A 21132-nucleotide genomic window follows, 5' to 3' on the forward strand; every position below is an offset into this window, starting at 1 on the left:
ATTCAACCACAACGACCAGGGAGGTTTTCCAATGCCTCGCAAAGAAGGGCACCTATTGGYAGATGGGTAAAAATAAAAAAGCAGACATTGAATATATCCCCTTGAGTATGTTGAAGTTATTAATTATGCTTTGGATGGTGTTYCCAGTCACTACAAAGATACAGGCTTCCTTCCTTACTCAGTTGCCAGAGAGGAAAGAAAGTGCTCAAGAATTTCACCATGAGGCCAATGGAAACTTTAAAAGAGTTACAGAGTTTAATGGCTGTGATAGGAGAAAACTGAGGATGGCTCAACAACATTGTAGTAACTCTACAATACTAACCTAATTGACAGAGGGAAAATAAGGAAGCCTGTACAGAATACAAGTATTCCAACACATGCATCCTGTTTGGAACATGGCACTAAATTAAAAMAAAAAATKAGGCAAAGCAATTCACTTTTTGTCCTGAATACAAAGTATTATGTGTGGGGCAAATCCAATACCACACATTACTGAGAACAATTCTCCATATTTTCAAACATAGTGGTGGCTGCATCATGTTATGGGTATGCTTGTAATCGTTAAAGACTGGGGAGTTTTTCAGGATAAAAAATAAACAGAATGGAGGTAAGCACAGGCAAAATCCTAGAGGAAAACCTGGTTCAGTCTGCTTTCCAACAGACACTGGGCGATTAATTCATCTTTCAGCAGGACAATAACCTAAAACTCAAGGCTACATCTACAGTGGAGTTGCTTATCAAGGAGACAGTTAMTGTTCCTGAGTGGCCGAGTTACAGCTTTGACTTAAATCTACATGAAAATCTATGGCAAGACCTGAAAATTGTTGTCTAGCAATGATCAACAACCAATTTSATAGAGTTTGAAGAATTTTGAAAAGTATAATGGGCAAATGTTGCACAATCCAGGTGTGGAAAGCTTTTAGAGACTTGCCCAAATGTGCAACTGTAGTTTAACAAGTGTGCTGAATATTCTGATTCTATGTATTTTCTATGTACTACTCTGATTCCACAAAAATATAAAATATGCTCAAGAGGAAATAAAGAGAGCCAAAACAGCCAGAACTTCAAGTATTTTTTATTTCAATGCATGCTTCAAAACCTACTGAAACATTGTGAATGTTTTGTGAACATTCTGCAGCTCACTTCTCATCTCCATCCTCCTTGTCCTTGAGAGCTATGAGAGGATGAGAAAATGACAGAGGTTGCAAAGGAACATTCAGGTGCTGTTCATACTGCATGGTCAATATACTTGAGATAATGTACACCGTAGAACCTAATTAAAAAACGAAGACATTTAATCAATACATCAATCATATAAAAAAGTTGTATTTTTGAACCCATGGTGTTGTTTCCATTACAATGACTATCATTCTACTCCCTGTTTCGCTCTCCCAGTCCTTTCCTCCATACCCCTCCTCTCAATCCCTCCCTCTCTCCATACTTTGTACCTCCAGCTTGCACTACACTTTCTCTCTCTCTCCTTTCATCCATCCTTTTCTCTATCCTTCCCTCCTTTCCCCGGCACCTCTATCCGTACCTCATATCTCCAGCCGGCACTCCCTCTCTCTCATCCCTTTCTCCCGCCCTACGCCCACCACCCCTCTCCTTCCCTCCGCCCTCCCTCGCTCCACACTTCCTATCTTTAGCTTGCACTACACCTTATCTCTCTTCAATCCCTCCCCCTCCCAACCCCTCTCTCTATACCTCACATCGCCATCTTTTTTTCTCCCTCAATCCGTTCCCCCATCCCTGTACTCCACCCCCACTCTCCCTCCACCTCCCTTCCCCCCCTGTCCCTCTCCATCCATACCTCGTACGAGTAGGGTGCACTCCACGACGTCCTCCCCCAGAGGGTTGATAGCCTTGCAGGTGAACTTGCCCCCGTCATACTGACTGGGCTTGCGGATGTTCAGGGTCAAAACCCCTTGGTTGTTCTGCATCAGGAACCTAGGGTTCTCGTCCAGGGGAATCTTATTCCTCAACCACCTGATTTTAGGCTAAGTGGGAGCCAAAGAGAGACTTGTGTCAGTGGCTTCATGACAAGTATGCGGCCATAATGGCCTTCAATGTAATAAAAATCAAGGGGAAGGACTTAACAAAAATATGGTATCACTTTATAAAAACTTTCATGAGTAAGCCATTTGAAATGCTTGTAAATGTCTAGAAATGCRTAGGTATATACAGTGCATTCAGAAAGTTTTCAGACCCCTTCCCTTTTTCAACATTTTGTTACGTTACAGCCTTATTCTAAAATAGATTGAAAAAAATGTGTTCCTCATCAATCTACACACCATACCCCATAATGACAAAGCGAACGCAGGTTTTTAGAATTTTTTGCAAAAACAGAAATATCTTAGAGCTCCGAGACAGGATTGTTTCAAGGTACAGATTTTTTTATTTATTTTTTTATTTCACCTTTATTTAACCAGGTAGGCTAGTTGAGAACAAGTTCTCATTTGCAACTGCGACCTGGCCAAGATAAACGCATAGCAGTGTGAACAGACAACACAGAGATCTGGGGAAGGGTATGAAAAAAATTCTGCAGCATTGAAGGTCCCTAAGAACACAGTGGCCTCCATCATTCTTAAATGGAAGAAGTTTGGAACCACCAAGACACTTCCTTGAGCTGCCCGCCCGACCAAACTGAGCAATCGGGGAGAAGGGCCTTGGTCAGGGAGGTGRCCAAGAACCCAATGGTCACTCTGGCAGAGCTCCAGAGTTCCTCTGTGGAGATGGGAGAACCTTCCAGAATGACAACCATTTCTGCAGCACTCCACAAATCAGGCCTTTATGGTAGAGTGGCAAGACGGAAGCCACTCCTCAGTAAAAGGCTCATGAAAGCCCTCTTGGAGTTTGCCAAAAGTCACCTAAAGGACTCTCAGACCATGAGAAACAAGTTTCTCTGGTCTGATGAAACCAAGATTGAACTTTTTGGCCTGAATGCTAAGCATCACGTCTGGAGGAAACCTGGCACCATCCCTACGCTGAAGCATGGTGGTGGCAGCATCATGCTGTGGGGAAGTTTTTCAGCGGCAGGGAGAGTATGAACAGAGAGGGAAATATGAACAGAGAGATTCTTGATGAAAACCTGCTCCAGAGCGCTCAGGGCCTCAGACTGGGGAGAAGGTTCACCTTCCAACAGGACAATGACCCTAAGCACACAGCCAAGACAATGCAGGATTGGCTTTAGTACAAGTCTCTGAATGTCCTAGAGTGGCCCAGCCAGAGCCTGGACTTGAACCTGATCGAACATCTCTGGAGAGACCTGAAAATAGCTGTGTAGCAACGCTCCCCATCCAATCTRACAGAGCTTGAGAGGATCCGCAGAGACGAATGGGAGARACTCCCYAAATACAGGTGTTCCAAGCTTGTAGCTTCACACCGAAGAAGACTTGAGGATGTAATCGCTGCCAAAGGATCTTCAACAAAGTAATGAGTAAAGGGTCTGAATACTTTTGTAAATGTGATATTTCTGTTTTTATTTTTAATACATTTGCGAAAAATTCAAAAAAACAGTTTTTGCTTTGTCATTATGGGGTGTTGTGTAGTTTGGTGAGATTGAGGAGATTTTAAACCCATTTTAGAATAAGGCCGTAACGTAACACAATGTGGAAATAGACAAGAGGTCTGAATACTTTCCGAATGCATTATAAATCCCTCTATGAATATTCAGAAATGTGCATATATGAATTTACCATACAGTATAAATGATATTTCTGGTTGGTTAACATTGTTTTTTATTGAATTCACTCTAATGTGCATTCATGACGATGAAAGAATACTGAATATGTATACACATCCTTTCAGGTCAGTGGCCATGAAGACGATGACAATGTAATTGGAGACATTTAGGACAGAGCCACAATTTCTCCCCCCCCCCCCTGCACCTACAGTTAGAGTATTCGGACTGCTTGTCCCAAAAGACATACCTTCGGGAAGCCYCTGACAGCACAGCTGATGGCGGTACTGTAGCCTGCCACGACAGACCTGTCAAGCAGGGGCTGTATGAACTTGGGGGCGCTTTGCATATCCTTCTCCTTGAATGGAGGTGGGTTGTACTCCAATCCTGAAGGAAAGGAAAGGGAGGTTGTTATACAGTGAATTAATACGGAGTGGTAATGAATTAATACTGTAATGGATGTCTCTGTTAAAATAYTGTAGGCATTGAAGATACTATAGGCCTTGTTGACATAATGTATGTAAGTATGTACAGCACACACACAGACATACCCACCTATCTTAGGTATGATGGCTGTGTCCTTGCTGAGGCAGAAATCCTCACTCTTTCCAACGAGGTTCTCGCTGAAGATGCGGAACATGTACTCATTGCCCATGATCAGGTCTGAGGCTGTGCAGTTTGTCCTCCTGTTGTGCTCGTAGATAGTGAACCATTCCTAGAGAGAGAAAGATAGAGAGAGAGAAGAAAGCGGAGAGAGGCGAGAGAGGAGAGAGAGAGAAGGAGATAGAGAGAGAGAGAGAGAGAGAGAGGGGGGGGGGAGAAGAGGGAGAGAGAGAGAGGGTGGGGGAGAGAGAAGAGAGAGAGAGAGAGAGGAGAGAGGAGAGAGAGAGAGAGAGAGAGAGAGAGTAGAGAGAGAGAGAAAGAGAGAGGAGAGGAGAGGAGAGAGAGAGAGAGAGAGAGAGGTGTGGGGGAGAAAGAAGAGAGAGAGGGGTGGGGGGGGGAGAAAGAGAGAGAGAGAGAGAGGGGTGGGGGGGAGGAAAGAGAGAGAGAGAGAGAGGGGTGGGGGGGACGACAGAGAGAGAGAGGGGAGAGAGAGAGGGGTCGGGGGAGAAAGAGAGATGAGAGGGGTGGGGAGAAAGAGGAGAGAGGGGTGGGGTGGGGGAGAAAGAGAGAGAGAGAGAAGTAATGAGGAGAGTGGTTAGTTGTAGTGATCTGGTGTTTCGAGTTACTTTAAGAATTCCACGGTGTCCATTACCAAATAATTTGATTTGGTTCTATTTGTTTTTTTATTCCCATTCCCCATGCCACAAATTCACAATCCTATACGGTAGCCCATAGCTTTGCTTTGCATACTGGGGGATGGAGTATTTGATCCCTTTGTCCCTACTGTGTATGCCCTCCTCTCTCACATTTGTCTTCTTGTCCGCCTTCTGTATTGTGTAACCGGTGATCTCACAGTTGCCGTCGTCCTTTGGTGGCTTCCACTCCAGCGCAGCGTTGAAGCCCCAAACATCTGTGACCTTCACTACCTCGGGAGGCCCGGGTGTCTCTGATTGGACAAAAATATATGGTCATTTYTTTAAACGTTTAGGATGAAAAAATGGCACGATATTTACTACAGTAAGACAATACAGCGGCCTAGAGCCAGTATACTGTCTACTTCGTAGATTCGAACCCGCGACACAACAACGCAAAAAGCCAAGCCATTTCTGGTTCTGGGGGCARCAGTAGCTACTTCAGTTCTCAGGAAGGCAGTAGCGATGCTAAATGACTTAGCCATCCACTTCACTAYGATCCTGGGTTGTGTTCATTAGCCATTACACGGATGGAAGAAGGGAGGACACTTATGTCTACAGTTGTCTTTCRTCTCTTACCTACGATCCTGATCTCCAGAATAGCCCTGGCCTCCATGTTCTCAATCTGCAGGACCAACTCGTACTTCCCAGAATGGGATCTCTCAGCCGAGCGGATGAACAGGATAGAGTCCACTTCAGAATTGCGTACGCTGGCAACTCGAGTGTCAAGCTCTTCCCCATCCTTGTACCATTGCACTTTGGGACGTGGCTTACCCTATTAGACACAAGGTAATACTTTGTTCAGAATAGAAACAAATGAAGGACAAAACAATAGCTGTCAATGACTAACTGCAGTGGTACCTGGTAAACCAACTTCACTAGATAATGGGCACCTGATAAGCTGTTCAAGCTTGTCCCAAATAGAGTGATTCTGTAGACGTCACAGCATTCAAGATAGCTTTGGATCATACGTCATACGTAGGCTGTCATTGTAAATAAGAATTTGTTCTTAACTGACTTGCCTWGTTAAATAAAGGTTAAATAAACAAACAAAAATGCAAACCTTGGTTTAATGGGTAACTTTGAACAACTGACCTGGAAGGGGATGGTCAGGTTGATTTTGTCGCCCACTCTTCTAAGGTACTTCTGTCTCAAGTAGCGAGGGAGGCGGATCTTGGGCAGTTCTAATGGAGAGAGACGGAGAGAGAGAGGCAGAGAGGGGGAGAGAAGAGATGGGGAGGAGAGAGAGGAATAGAGAGAGAGAGATGGGGAGAGAGTGAGAGATGGGAGAGAGAGAGAGAGCATGGAGATGGGGAGAGAGGAGGAGAGAGAAGAGAGAGAGAGAGAGATGGGGAGAGAGAAGATGGGAGAGAGAGATGGGGAGAGAGAGAGAGAGAGAGAGAGAGAGAAAGAGAGGGGAGAGAGAAAGAAAGAGAGAGGAGATGGGGAGAAGAGAGAGCGAGAGAGACGGGGAGACGAGAGAGAGAGAAAGGATATGGGGGAGAGCAGAGTAGAGAGATACGGGAGAGAGAGAGAAGAGGAGGAGAGAGAAGATATGGGAGGAAGAGAGGAGAGGAGAAGATGGTGAGAAGAGAGAGAGAGGGATTGAGATAAGTGGTTTACGTCATCCACACCAGATTGATGTTGAAATGAACCACATACAATACACAAACAGGGTCCTGTTCAGCAGGACACACAGTCCTATTCCTACGGGCGACGGAGAACTCACCCACGATCTCGCGGATAGTGACGGGCTGGGTCAGGCCGGTAGGGGGGCTGCGTCCAGCAATGTTCACGGCCACCACTCTGAAGTTGATCTTCTCCGCGGTGGGGAGGTTGCGGACTGTGTAAATCTGTCTCTCCACCAGCTCAGTGTTCGCCACCACCCACTCCGTGTCTAGGACCAAAAGAAAGGGAAACAGACTGAGGTGGAAGCGATAAAGGAGTTTTGACCGTGTTATACGTTATACGTGTTATAAGGTTTGCCCATGATAAATTTGGTTTTACAATGACAAAGTAGGTTTTACCAGGATAAATGAAATTTGGCAGTGATAAATGAGGTACAGTATGGCCGAGATAAATAGGTTTTGACAGTGTGATAAATAAGGTTTGACCATGAATGAGGTTTGACAGCGATAAATGGGGTTCGACAGTGTGATAAATGAGGTTTGACCTTGAACGAGGTGTGACAGTTATGAATGGGGTTTGACAGTGATGAATGAGGGTTGACAGTGATGAATGAGGTTTGACAGTGATAAATGAGGTTTGACAGTGATAAATGAGGTTTGACAGTGATAAATTAGATTTGACAAAGATATATAAAGTTTGACAATGATAGACTATGGCGTTTGACACAGGGCGTAGGAAACTGACCGTTTTGGTAGCTATGTTACCACAACTTGTAATACACAACAAATTCATGTTTTTGGACAACATTCATTTCATGCCATTGTTGAACTGACACAAATCTGTGTTTAGACACAGCTAGGCCTAATTGAAATTCCCATTCAAAAGGGATAATTTTCTTAACAGTCTTATTTTGTCTCACACCCTCACCTCCCTCCTTGCAGTACTCAATAACGTATCCGTCCAAGCCTCCGGCACCGATCTTCTCAGGGGCCAGCCACTTCAGGGTACATGTGGTGTCTGTGACATCATGCACCTTGAGGCCCAGAGGCTCACTGGTTGCAGCTGTGTTGGGAAGAGAAGGAGACAAAAGACACGGAGGGAGATACGAGATAGACACAGAGACAGAAAGAGAAAGAGAGAGAGAAAGAAAGAAGACACAAAAGACAGAGGCAGTGAGGGAGACAAAACGACTGAAAGTGAGGGTGGACAATACTGAGCAATCCAGGAAGATGCGAGAGACAACCAATAGTGACAGGGAGAAAATGATGAGATCCGTTTGAGACTCCACCCACCGATGGGCATGAAGGGTTTGGAGTTGAGGCTGGGCTGGGACATGCCAATGCCGTTGACGGCGTACACTCTCATCTCGTAGAACACGCCCTCAATCATCCTCTTGGCTTCGTACGTCACCCCCTCGTACACGTCAAAGTTGAGCTTCGTCCACCTGGTGGAGCCCTTCTTCTTCCTCTCCATGAGATAGCCTGAATGAGAGAGAGGAAGAGAATGAGTGACCCATCCATCCATCCACCCACCCACCACATTGTTCTGTTACTAAAAGGGGTTACTCATGTTTTTAACATTAAAGTATTTCAGTATTTAAAAACCATGAAAAAATCTTGACTGTACCTGTGACTGGTACGCCTCCGTCGAACTTGGGTGGCTCCCAGACCATGGTGGCACAGTCTTCTCCCACCGAGGTACACTTTACATTCTCAGGGCAGTCAGGCACATCAACAATCTTGACCAACAGATGAGCCTTGTCCTCTCCGGCAGGGTTGGTGACAATGATGGAGTAGTTGCCCTCATCCTCTCTCTCCGCCCCCTCTATGACGAAGCAGCTCAGGTCCTTCCGGTTCTCCGTCCTCACACGCCCCTCCACAGCTGTGATTGCCTAAGAGACAAGAAATCAAAACACGCCCACGAGCAAAAGTATGTTAGCCTAAAAACAAGGTTTGTTTGGTTTCATGAATATGTCAATTGATTAAAGGTATATCGTATCTGTATATACATGTAAACCATASCAGAAACACTCAAGACCAAGGAATTAGGAATTAGCAACTGACTTCCACACATATTTATATGAATTACTACAGGAAGTGCCTACCGTGTCTCCCTTTGCCCAGACGACAGTGGGAGGAGGCTCTCCAGAGATCTCCACATCCAGGCGCAACTTGTTGCCAGCCACCACAATGATGGTGTTCTGGGAAACCATGTTGCCGGTGGTGTCTAGATGGATCTTGGGTGGGTCTTTATACACAAGGCAAATAACGGTGTGAATGTACATGTAAATGTTTGACTATTATATCTACAGTATATTGATAATTAATGTACACACACACACACACATACATACATACATACATATACACAGTGCATTCGGGAAAGAATTCAGACCCCTTGACTTTTACCACATTTGGAGACAGGATTGGGTCAAAGCACAGATCTGGGGAAGGGCACCAAAACATTTCTGCAGCATTGAAGGTCCCCAAGAACACAGTGGTCTCCATCATTCTTAAATGGAAGAAGTTTGGAACCACCAAGACACTTCATAAAACTGTCCGCTCGGCCAAACTGAGCAATCGAGGGAAAAGGGCCTTGGTCAGGGAAGTGACCAAGAACCCGATGGTCACACTGACAGAGCTCCAGAGTTCCTCTGTGGAGATGGGAGAACCTTCCAGAAGGGCAACTACAGTATGTCTGCAGCACTCCACCAATCAGGCCTTTATGGTAGAGTGGCTGGATGGAAGCCATTCCTCAGTAAAAGGCACATGAAAGCCTGCTTGGAATTTGCCAAAAGGCACCTAAAGACTCTCAGACCATGAGAAACAAGATTTTCTGGTCTGATAAAACCAAGATTGAACTATTTGGACTGAATGCCAAGCGTCACTTCTGGAGGAAACCTGGCACCATCCCTACGGTGAAGCATGGTGGTGGCAGCATCATGCTGTGGAGATGTTTTTCAGCAACAGGGACTGGGAGACTAGTCAGGATCGAGGGAAAGATGAACAGAGCAAAGTACAGGGAGATCCTTGATGAAAACCTGCTCCAGAGTGGTCAGGACCTCAGACTGGGGCGAAGGTTCACCTTCCAACAGGACAACAACCCTAAGCACACAGCCAAGACAATGAAGGAGTGGCTTCGGGATAAGTCTCTGAATGTCCTTGAGTGGTCCAGCCAGAGCCCGGACTTGAACCTGATCGAACATCTCTGGAGAGACCTAAACAATTGTTGTGCAGCGACGCTCCCCATCCAACTTGACAGAGCTTGAGAGGCTCTGCAAAGAAGAATGGGAGGAACTCCCCAAATACAGGTGTTCCAAGCTTGTAGTGTCGTACCCAAGAAGACTCGAGGCTGTAATCGCTGCCAAAGGTTYTTCAACAAAGTACTGAGTAAAGGGTCTGAATACTTATGTAAATATCATATTTCAGTTTTGTATTTTTAATACGTTTGCAAACATTTTTAAAAGCATGTTTTTACTTTGTCATTATGGGGTATTTTTTGTAGATTGATGAAGAAAAAAAAATGTTTTATCAATTTTAGAATAAGGCAAACGTAACAAAAAAATTTAAAAGTCAAGGGGTCTGAATACTTTCCGAATGCACTGTACATTGATATATTACATATATTGATGTGAATCAATACTTATGACATTATGTTTATAGCAGTAATTTAGAAAACCTACCTTGGCGGGGGACATAGTCGATCTTAATTTCTGTTGAAAGGAAGACAAAATTGATTTATTCAAATGTGACTTGAACTGATGTTAAGGGACTTTATTTYCATTTAAACAGTATGTATATGCATGATGTAAATTTCTCCAAAGTTGGTGAATTTGTCATTTTAAAAAATCAAGATATTTTTCTCATCTTTTCTCTCTCTTTCTCTCACCCAGGAAGTTGAGTTTTGCGGACAGTGAGAGGGCATATCCGTCTGGGATAAACGTATAGTCTCCAGCGTCGTCGGGCTTGACGTCGTCTATGGTAAGCCGATGGATTCTAAAACACATTAAGGATGAGGAAGTTGAGATAATTGCCACATTCTAGTTCAATAGCGAATTACACAGTCACAGCTCCTCGTCATTCTAGAATACAATACATACTGAAAATAAAAGACAGACAGTCCATGTGGTTACATATGACCATAACACATTCTGTAGGTAAAACATAAATCAGAAGTTGATACAAAAACATTATTACAATCTAAAGTCACTTGACACGTAACCTGTCCCCACGTCTTTCCCCTCCCGTACCTTCCGATGTGGGTCAGCTTGATGCGACTGCTGGGCAGCACCTCCACGCCATCTTTGAGCCATTTCCCTGTCACCTTCTCATCAGACACCTCACACTTGAACATGGCCTGGTCCTCGGCCTTCACCGTCAGGTCAGCGATGTTCTGCAACACCTCCAGTTCTTTCTCTGGGGGGGGGGGGGGGGAATAGGGAGAGGGCAGAGTGAGAGAGACAGGGATAGAGAGGAAAGCGAGAGGAACGAAAGAGAATGCGGAGAGAGAGAGACAGGGAGCGAGGGAGAGGGAAAAGTGAGAGGATACCCAAACTAGCATACCACGACATTACAACAAAAATCCACCGCAGATATAGAACTGAATTTGAATCAACATGAAGACTGAAAAATATGTCTCATCTTTTCCCGAGAACAAAGAATGGTACCTTCAACTTCCAGCTCTCCTTTGGTTCGCCCGCCGTTGGTGAAGCACCAGTACATTCCAATGTCATCCAGCGAAGCCTCTTGGATGATGAGCATGTGCTTCAACCCGTCCTTCTTAAAGCGGTACTTATGGGAGTCCCTGGAGAGTTCTTGGTCCTCAAACATCCTGAGGAGTGAGAGTAGGTGACATAGAAACACCTGAGTGAATTGTGAAGACACTAGGAACATAAAATGGTTCAGGCCTTCCAAGCTGAACTTACTTTCCTTTTTATTTAACTTTGAGGTCAGTACTATAAAGTATACATTTTTACTACACCGTTTCTTAGTTAACACCATGTAAATAGAATAAAGATACCGGATTAAAGGGGACTGTAAAATAAAGCATTACTGAAAGGTTTACTGACCAGTTAACGTGTGCTCCCTCCACAGACACCTCCACCTCAAACTCCACTCTCTCTCCCACCACCACGTGGTAATCATCCAGCAGCTTGGTGATGGTGACCGGGGGCTCTGGAGAGGACAACAGCAAGAAGACACCATTTCATGTTCCTTAACACTGGGACAGTATTGTAAGTGCAGTGTAAAAAGCATTGTGTTTATTTCTTGCTACATTGGCTACACGGTGGTCCTCAGGGGAAAAGTCGTTTTGAAAAATGTGTGACAGTGAGCGTACACAACTGCAAATATTTTTGTAATATATTTTTTTTACATGATTCAAAATCTTTTTGTTTTATGATTATTGTCGTTATATGGATACTGGATGATTCTCATGGTCAAAGTTGAATTGCAAAAAAAGATTACTATGTAAATGGGAGTCATCTCGTTAAATAAAGGATGCATGKGTAACACTTTACAATAAAGGKACACTTTATGATACATGGCATCAACAAATCACAACTCCACACTCTTAGAAAAAAGGGGTTCCAAAAGGGTTCTTCGGCGGTCCCCATAAGAGAACCCTTTGAAGAACCCTTTTTGGTTCCAGGTAGAACCATTTTGGGTTCCATGTTGAAACCTCTGTGGGAAGGGTTCTACCTTGAACCAAAAGGATTCAACCTGGAACCAAAAAGTGTTCTTCAAAGGGTTCTCCTACGGGGACAGTCGAAGAACCCTTTTAGGTTCTAAATAGTAACTTTTGAGTGTAGACGAGTGAGAACAAGGCGTACCTTTGACAAACACCTCTGTGAAGGACTTCTCGTCCCCAATCACACACTCGTACGCAGCGTCGTCAGCCAGGCTACACTTGTTGATGGTGAGCGTCCTGATGTTGCCAATTGATTCTACGATGTACCTGGTGCACAGATAGACAAACGGACAAACGGACGAACGGATGGACAGAGACAGCATTGTAAATGAATGTCGTTTCACATTCTCCGAAAGACAGTTTATAAGACATGTATGAGCAGCATGTCAACTTGAATAAAATGGCAATCTACAGTTTTATGAAAGTGATTGACCTATCGTTTGTTTAGAAGAACTAAAGTTGTTCTAAAGAACTAAAGTCTTCTAAAGTTGTTGCCCATTTTTCTTGTACCGCAATAAATCTCATAGTTCATACTAGGGATAGACAAAAAAGAAAAACATAAAAAAGAAAGAATAGAAGAGTATTAAGTTAAGAGTTAGCTAAGAGTACTAAGTAATCAGAGGTGACGTACAGTAAAGGTTACCAAACTGTCACGAGGCCACAAGTAAACAACTATGACCATTAAATTGAGCCATGTCCATGATAATGATTCAGACCTGACTTTGTACATGAGCAAGGATTTTTCTGAATAGAAGACACTTTGGCGGGCAGCCCAAGTGTTTTTTCGGGCTGCTTAAGTCCAAACAGTTTTTAGTGTAAACTTAAACGACTAATCAGATACAAAGTATGTAGAAAAGATAATGGACCAATCCATTTTCTTTATAATATCATCTTTCAGAACTAACAATCACCAAAATAAAAGTAAAAATTAAAAACTATGAATTCAGCACTATTGATTTTGTTATGTTTGAGCAAAAGAACACAGCATTAGCCATGGCAAAATRCATAGAATTTCAGGAAATTCACTTTAAAACTGCAGCATTTTCTCTCGGCTCCATGGAGAAATGTGTAGAATTGCAGGAAATTGGCTTAAAAATGCCAAAAATGTCTCTACACTGCCAAGATTGGGGCTTCAAAAATTGTGGCAAAAATATTCCGATTTAAAAAAAAAACATGAGGCGTTTATGCGCAGGGAATAATATGACTTGTCAACATGATTTGTTGGCCACTGAGAAGCTGATTATGGCTTCCTATAAATAAAATGTGTTGATGGCAGCGCAATTTAGAATGATGGAGTTGTGGAGAGATAATTTTAGAGAGCTATTTTCCAGCACTGCCGGTCAAGTCCAGGAGACGCGGAGAACACCATCTTAGCTTGCGGTAAATCAGATAGGGCCAACTGTGCAATTAATCACATATCTGGCATTGCTACAGAGAGAGAGGACTCTGCTCTACCAATGCATTCCAGAGAGAAGACAAAAATAGATAGGCCTACATTGCCTTTTGATGGAGATTGTTCAATGGAAGGCTTACATGATACAAAACGTCTCGTCCAAAAATATATATTGTTGACTGAATATGCCAAGATGAACGTAAACAAACAACCTGGTGAGTTTGCTTGTGGTGTTTTGGGTTAAGTCACGTTAACTCATTACTAGGAAACAGTCACATAGCCTACAGCTTCCTCACGTAAATKGACTTTTTTGAATCTATTTTGTAAATCTCCATTAGTGGCCATCTCCATGAATAGCCATTGCACTTCTTTCGCTTCCCCTTGCTAGTATTACGTCAGTAAGTTATGGCCACATCCTAACAGGAGATGAACGTGATTCGCTTATTGACATCAGTCATTTCTGCAAAGGTTCCAGCTACGCCGTCATTTCTCAAGTTGGGGTTCGGCCCTCAGTCATGATATGTTCTAACCATAATGACCCTCACCGAGMCTCGGCCTCCCAGTAACCTCTTCTAGGATGTGTGTGTGTTTGATGGTGTGTGTATCTGTATTTGTGTGTTTATTTGTGTGCGTACTTGGCTGATGATTTTATCTCCTGACCGTTCTTCAACCATCTGACCTGGGCATTTGGGTCAACCACTTCCACCTGCAGTACGATTTTCTTGCCCTTATCCACAGAGTAGGCAGACTCCATTCTCGTTAGGAAAGCTGCATGGGAAACAGAGAGCATGACATTGGTTGCAATTGTTGTAAGATTGGCAAGATACTACTGTTTGTTTGAGAAACTTTGAGAAACTTTTTTTTGTATTTCCCCTCTCCATCTTACCGTCGCTGTGCTTGGGCTCAACAGTCTTCATCTTCTTCAGTCGCTTGAGCAGACCCCTCAGGTCTGTAATGCCGTACTCAAAAGCAATCTTCTCATACTCGCTGGGTTGAGCGTTCTTCAGGATTTCCCACACGTCTGCCTTCTCCTCATCTACGACTGGCTTCTTCTTCCTGTGGGTGAAAGATGGAAGGATGAGGCAGGGAAGGAAGCGAGAGGGCCCGAGATGAAGAGAGAGGACAAAGGGAGAGGCTACCTCGTCAACAATGCAAAAATCTATCAAATCAATAGTCATTCCATCTCTCAGTTTTCCATTTAATATGACTGTTACAAATGAATGACTCGTTCCAGCACGTTCTATCATACTATCCAATCAACTTTGTACGCGTAATCTAAAGGATAGGCTACATGAAGGAATGTACTGTATACTGCAAATGGATGTAGCATTCAAAAAAATTATGCAGCCTAAAAACAATAATAATGTAATCATATATGCATTTTTGATCCCTGGAATGTGGTCGGTGATCCCTGATCCCTGGAATGTGGTCGGTGATCCCTGATCCCTGGTACTTTATGTGATCCCTACATATGGCACACAATGTTAACACTGCTCACTTCTTGGTAGCTTTCAGCAAAGCACTGAAATCCAAACTGCCTTCATCCTCTCCAGCATCCCTAATTAGAGAAAGACAGGACACAAAATACACTGTCATTCTAGATTAAGCGATGGACATTATATCTTTGCTGAAATGCAGTCAAACACGTTACGGATAGCACTCAATCATACACGTACACAGGTGTGCACGCACACACACACACACACACACACACACACACACACACACACACACACACATACACACACACACACACACAAAGAAATACTAATAAGCTCAAAACATGAATAGAAATGCTTACGTTCTTTTGAATGCGGACATAATATCGTGTTCCTCCTCAATATGCACAGCTGGAATAAGAGGGATTGCATAAAGAACACATATGGGTTACAGTAGCGTGCACCTAGATGCTAAACTGATTACACGTTTACATTTGAGTCATTTACCAGACGCTCTTATTCAGAGCGACTTACAGGAGCAATTAGGGTTAAATGCCGTGCTCAACGACAGATCTTTCACCTATTCGGTTTGGGGTTTCAAATCAGCAACCTTTCGGTTACTTGCCCAACGCTATTAACGGCAAGGCTACCTGCCACACTTGTAATACCCCCTATCTTATGTTAAGAACCTTTGATTGTGCATTCATTGGAGTTGAACACATGTTTCGATACATCAGATAATGATAGGCTCACTGTCTAGTCATTTTAACTAACATTTAATCCAATAGCAAAAAATACATTATAGAATCTTCTGTTCTTTTGGAAATGCTGAAGAGAAGAAATAATAGATGGTAAACAACATTTTCCATTCAGTATTTAGGTATAACTTGACATGAATCATTTTTTAAGTGTATGGGTGATACATCATCACTTCCTGACAAAGGCAATGATGCCTTCTGCTCTACAGAACATACCAAAACAATAAGCCTTTAACTTCAAGAGTGCCTTGGGTCCCTTGAGGCAGTGGTTCTCAAACGTCTTCTCGAAAACCCCCAGTCGTTCCATGTATTTCATCCATTTCAAAGGTTGCACACTGAATGACTCAACTCATCACCAAGCCTTATAGATGAATCAGATGTGATGGTAGTTCGGGGCTACAAAGTGTATCGGGGGTCCCTGAGGAGAGGTTTGAGAACCCCTGCCTTAAGGAGACAGTGGTCAGTGTTCCTAAAATGTCCCACTCACCCTCCACAGAGATGTCAAAAGCGCTGCTGTCGCACTTGTCTTTGGACGTGACCTCACACCTGTAGGCCCCAGCGTCACCAGGGACCACCTTGATTATCTTCATGTCCCAGGTGTAGATCTAAGTGGAGTAGAACATTTAAGGGAGAGAGAGAGAGAGAAAGAAAGAAAGAAAGAATTAAGCAATGGGCAGAGAGAGAGAGAGAGAGAGAGTGGGGGGGATTGGTGATGCATAGAACATTCACTCACTTTTGTCCTCCACTCATCCAGCCAAACCCACCCACTTGCACAGACCTACCTTTGTGGCTCTGTCAAAAGTCTCTTTGAACTGCATGTGTTTTCCTGCTTTGCTGCCCAGGTCCAGCCACTTCCCCTTCAGCCATTTAATGGTGGGTTTCCTTGTTAGTGTAGTAGAGTCCACTTTGGCAGTAAACAGAATGTCCGTACCTGCCATTCACAATCAACACTCAGAAAGCCAGTAAAGGAATAGAATTTGGCAATTTTCTATTTGYATGCGTTCCTATACCAAAGTTCCTACAGTACAGCTGAATTGTGTAAACTTCAGGTCAACAGGTTGGTAAAAGTACATGACAGAATTAGGCCTACTGTAGTATTTATTTACAGCAAATAACTACTCAGTTTAACAAAACCCTACGTGAATACAAAGTAGTAAGACACATTGGTATTTGCATGCTAGGATGTAGCTAGTATTAGTCAACTGCCAGTGTTGTTTGTATAACCTGTTATGGCAACCGTAGTCTCGGGGTGCTGAAGAAACAGTCCTGTAATCTCCTGTGACTGATGGGCCCCTGATGGGTGTGAGGGTAGAGATGAGAACACACTTCCAAACACACACACATACACATTAACGCACACAAACACACACACTTACACATTAACGCACACAAACACACACACATACACATTAACGCACACAAACACACACACATACACATTAACGCACACAAACACACACGCACTCACAGATGTAGGATCTTAATTTGATCACTCTTTTGTTTGCTGAGAATTGTCCTGCTCCTGCACAGCAGGAAATGCATACTTGTAGTGCATTTGAGTTTTTAAAAAGGCTTCCGTAGTTTGCAATTTCCACTGAAATATCTGAATTTATTTGCCCTAACGAAAACTGTATCAACCCCTGTACAAATGTCAATTTAGTATAATCCACATAATAATTCAAATTTCCTGTTGCTACAGGATTATCTTCCTGCTGTAGCAAAYGCATTAAGATCCTACATCTGTACATACAAGGAAGCAAGCAAAAGGAAGGAACCTGGTCTCACACCTTTTTCTTTTTACATACACTATCGGTCAAAAAGTTTTAGAACACCTACCCATTCAAGGGTTTTTCTTTATGTTTTACTATTTTCTACATTGTAGAATAATAGTGAAGACRTCAAAACTATGAAATAACACATATGGAATCATGTAGTAACCAAAAAAGCGTTAAACAAATCAAAAATATATTATATATTTAAGATTCTTCAAAGTAGCCGTTTGGATACCTCTTGAAACACAAACACACACACATGTACATAGACACACAAGGAAGCAGCCTGGTCTCACACCTTTTTTCGTAACATATGCATGTTTTGAACAATCATAACACACATTTTTGGATGAGCACTAATCCATTGTTTGGATACATCTTGTAACACACACACATTCAAATACATACACACATCCAGCAAGATCATAACACTGTAAACCCATATTAAATGTGCAGGAATGTTACCAGAATAATCAATAGCACTGAAACAATTGTGAAAATCGAGTCCTAAAATCAAGATACTGGACTGGACCACAGTCTTTCGATCGTAACAGACATCGGAGGAAACGTTTCTTGTACCGTTTTACTTCTTATCTTGCTGGTTCTGCCTGGGTCTCTAAATAAAGTAAACCAGTTGATGTATTATTATTAACAGATTCACTGTTTCACAACTTCCAGAATTAGAATGCTATTCGCTCAAGTAATCAAGATGTTTGTCGTCAAGATCTATGATTTTTTTCCCCCCCACAACTATGTGTTTGAGCAATCGAGTGTTCAGGTAGGCTACTTTACTACAATATTATAAAAAGTTGGTAACACTTTATAGTGGTGGGCACCAATATCGATAATTCAGTATGATATCGATATCATTGGATATCGGTACGAGCAAGGCATATAGTGATATTCGTTTATCCTTGAGCAATAAGGCCCAAAGGATGTGGTGTATGGCAGTACCACTGCTAAGGATTGTTCTTAGGCACAGTACAAAGTGGAATGCCTGGACACAACCCTTAGCCATGGTATATTGGCCATATACCACAAAACCCAGAGGTGCCTTATTGCTACTAACATATTAAAACAATAACTAACATATTTTCATTAAAAACTTGATTTTGAAAGGTAAATTCATACTATTTCATCCTTCCACCAGAGGACATAGTATGGACGAAAATCTGGTTGCAATCAAATATTTTTTGCTATGCATGCAGGCTAGCCTTTCATCTGTGGGCTAACGTTCTCGTCACTTGCTAGCTAGCCACCGACTTGCTAGTTTGCCTCTGCAGCTGAAATGACAGCAAAGCAGCTTCATGTTTGTCCATTATAATGATGCTGATGCATTATTTCGCCTGGGTCTGGTCGGAAAAGTTGCTGTTTCGTCAGGACATCACTCTCTATGGTAGGCTACAGGGGAGATCGCATTTCTACATTGCATTGCTGACTTCGGTGAGACAGACAGCAAGGTTTATACAAGCCCCCGTTATTGCAAACCAACTGCTAGGCTAGAAGCAAGGGGAAATGTGTTAATACAAGCCTTATTTCTTTTCTTATATCATTTGCAGTGGTATGCATAGTGAAACTTCATTAAAGCAGTATTCAAGTATTTTGTGTCATACCCGTGGTACATAGTCCGTTTTAGCCAATCAGCATCCACGATTCAAACACGGTTTATTTTTAAGCAATGAGGCCGAGGGGGTGTGGTAGATGGGCAATATGTCACGGCTAAGAGCTGTTCTTAAGCACGACAAAACACGGAGTGCCTGGATACAGCCCTTAGCTGTGGTATACTGCCTGGATACAGCCCTTAGCTGTGGTATATTGTCTATATACCACAAACCCCTGAGGTGCCTTATTGCTATTATAAACTGGTTACTCGTGTAATTAGAGCAGTAAAAATATGTTTTGTCATTCCCGTGGTACATGGTCTGAGATACCACAGCTTTTAGCCAATCAGCATTCAGGGCTCGAACCACCCAGTTTATAATATCACACTGTTGAACTATACCCTTATGTCAAAAGAACATACATGCACAAAACCCTCTCACAGACCCGAAACAGGTCTAGAAATACAAAATATGTTACAACTTCCCTCGTGTCCCCTTGGGAGCTGTTAATAATGCTAAATGGGAGCTGTTAACAATGATCTGTTTAATTTGTTGGTCTCGGCTGTTCTCGGGAAGAAATTAAGAGTCCTTATTGTCCGAGTCAAAGCCGAGTAAAAATACAATCAATATGTAGTCGCGGGTAAGCTACTACAACACCGATTCATTGGAAACATGTATAAGCATTTATAAGAATTATAACTCATAAGCATTTAGTGTTCATTTGTAAAGCATAAGAATTAATAAATGCTTGAAAAGCATTACCAGATAACCCCTTAAAAGGTAGTGTTGAAAAACACATTTTTGACTACAATGGCTATTCCATTTGTACAGCCTTGTATCCGGTTTTCATTAAAGCCATTGGTAAGTAGGCCAAATAGACAGGATGCAACTTGATACTCATGGCCATAGCTTTACATTACATTGAGGATTTAGACATTTATGAATCAATACAGTTTTGGTATCAGAATATTACAAACACTCTTCCGGTGCCCGCTTGAATGATAGGGTAAAATGTAGATTTAGGCCTAAAAAGACATAGCCAAATATAATTATTTTTCATGAGATGGCCACAAACAAGAACTGTTAATGTTGCAWAGTTTTAGATTTAAATCGTTATAARTTGCTGAGGTGTACTCACAATTGARGACACAAGCTCAAGTACATWCTGTAGTTAAATATTATGAAAAGAATATATTGTTTATTCTATTCAACAAAAGTGAGGCAMTATTGCTTGAAATGACTGAAATGCTTTCTAAATATAGTAACAATCAAATTATAGACGACTTAGTATAATATTTTGCGTGTATTATAACTGTAAAATAAATATGATCATTAGTTACAGTACAACATTGACACAATTTCGTAGACTGACGACAGATACTTTTCCTCGGAAACGTCCATTGAGCGGCGCAGAGACGCCTTTACAACTTCAGCTTTAAGCAGAAGTGAATTAATCTGTCTGTGACCAAGAGTATGTGGTCTTGTTCTATGATTCTATGAAATGATTTAGTATTGTTCATGTTGAGAGCTCTAAATCCGTCTGGGAATACCACAGTGAGATGAAACCACAATTTGGATTCGCTTGACTGTCCMCTTTCATTATACCGTCTCCCAGGCTGGGCTCTGTTGCTCAGAAGGAGAGCAAATCGATTATTTGTCTGGGTAGGCCAGAAAATGTAACATGTCACTCCCTATACAAATGTGGGATCTGGAACCTGACATTTTAATTCAGCTCCGCTGAGAGAATGGTAGTGGAGAGAAGACAAATTGGATTTTCTRGCACAATAAGGCACGGGACAGTACGACGTTGACACAGCGCTTTGTACACCAAAATGTCAGTCGGAACTGGTTCAGGACCTCTCAAAGTCCCCTAAATAG

General features: G+C 42.6%; 1 protein-coding gene across 2 annotated transcripts in view; it reads right to left on the minus strand.

The window, feature by feature from the left end:
• Positions 1-1059: 1059 nt before the first annotated feature.
• Positions 1060-21132, minus strand: part of LOC111977788 (myosin-binding protein C, fast-type) — a 52423-nt gene continuing 32350 nt past the window's right edge. For both annotated transcript variants that reach the window (XM_024007450.2, XM_024007448.2), the window contains 25 exons: positions 17106-17174; positions 16664-16812; positions 16369-16486; positions 15486-15534; positions 15183-15242; positions 14571-14740; positions 14320-14452; positions 12434-12558; positions 11672-11777; positions 11270-11433; positions 10853-11018; positions 10492-10598; positions 10286-10315; positions 8708-8850; positions 8230-8494; positions 7896-8084; positions 7531-7665; positions 6704-6871; positions 6070-6158; positions 5554-5749; positions 5089-5228; positions 4235-4394; positions 3930-4066; positions 1811-1997; positions 1060-1174 (listed from right to left, as the gene is read on the minus strand). In XM_024007450.2, the coding sequence (XP_023863218.1) occupies positions 1140-1174; positions 1811-1997; positions 3930-4066; positions 4235-4394; positions 5089-5228; positions 5554-5749; positions 6070-6158; positions 6704-6871; positions 7531-7665; positions 7896-8084; positions 8230-8494; positions 8708-8850; positions 10286-10315; positions 10492-10598; positions 10853-11018; positions 11270-11433; positions 11672-11777; positions 12434-12558; positions 14320-14452; positions 14571-14740; positions 15183-15242; positions 15486-15534; positions 16369-16486; positions 16664-16812; positions 17106-17174 (3290 nt within the window). In that variant the 3' untranslated portion in view covers positions 1060-1139. The remainder of the gene's footprint in view (positions 1175-1810; positions 1998-3929; positions 4067-4234; positions 4395-5088; positions 5229-5553; positions 5750-6069; positions 6159-6703; positions 6872-7530; positions 7666-7895; positions 8085-8229; positions 8495-8707; positions 8851-10285; positions 10316-10491; positions 10599-10852; positions 11019-11269; positions 11434-11671; positions 11778-12433; positions 12559-14319; positions 14453-14570; positions 14741-15182; positions 15243-15485; positions 15535-16368; positions 16487-16663; positions 16813-17105; positions 17175-21132) is intronic.

This window comes from Salvelinus sp. IW2-2015, linkage group LG18, assembly GCF_002910315.2.
Source record: "Salvelinus sp. IW2-2015 linkage group LG18, ASM291031v2, whole genome shotgun sequence".
NCBI classification, from domain to species: domain Eukaryota; kingdom Metazoa; phylum Chordata; class Actinopteri; order Salmoniformes; family Salmonidae; genus Salvelinus; species Salvelinus sp. IW2-2015.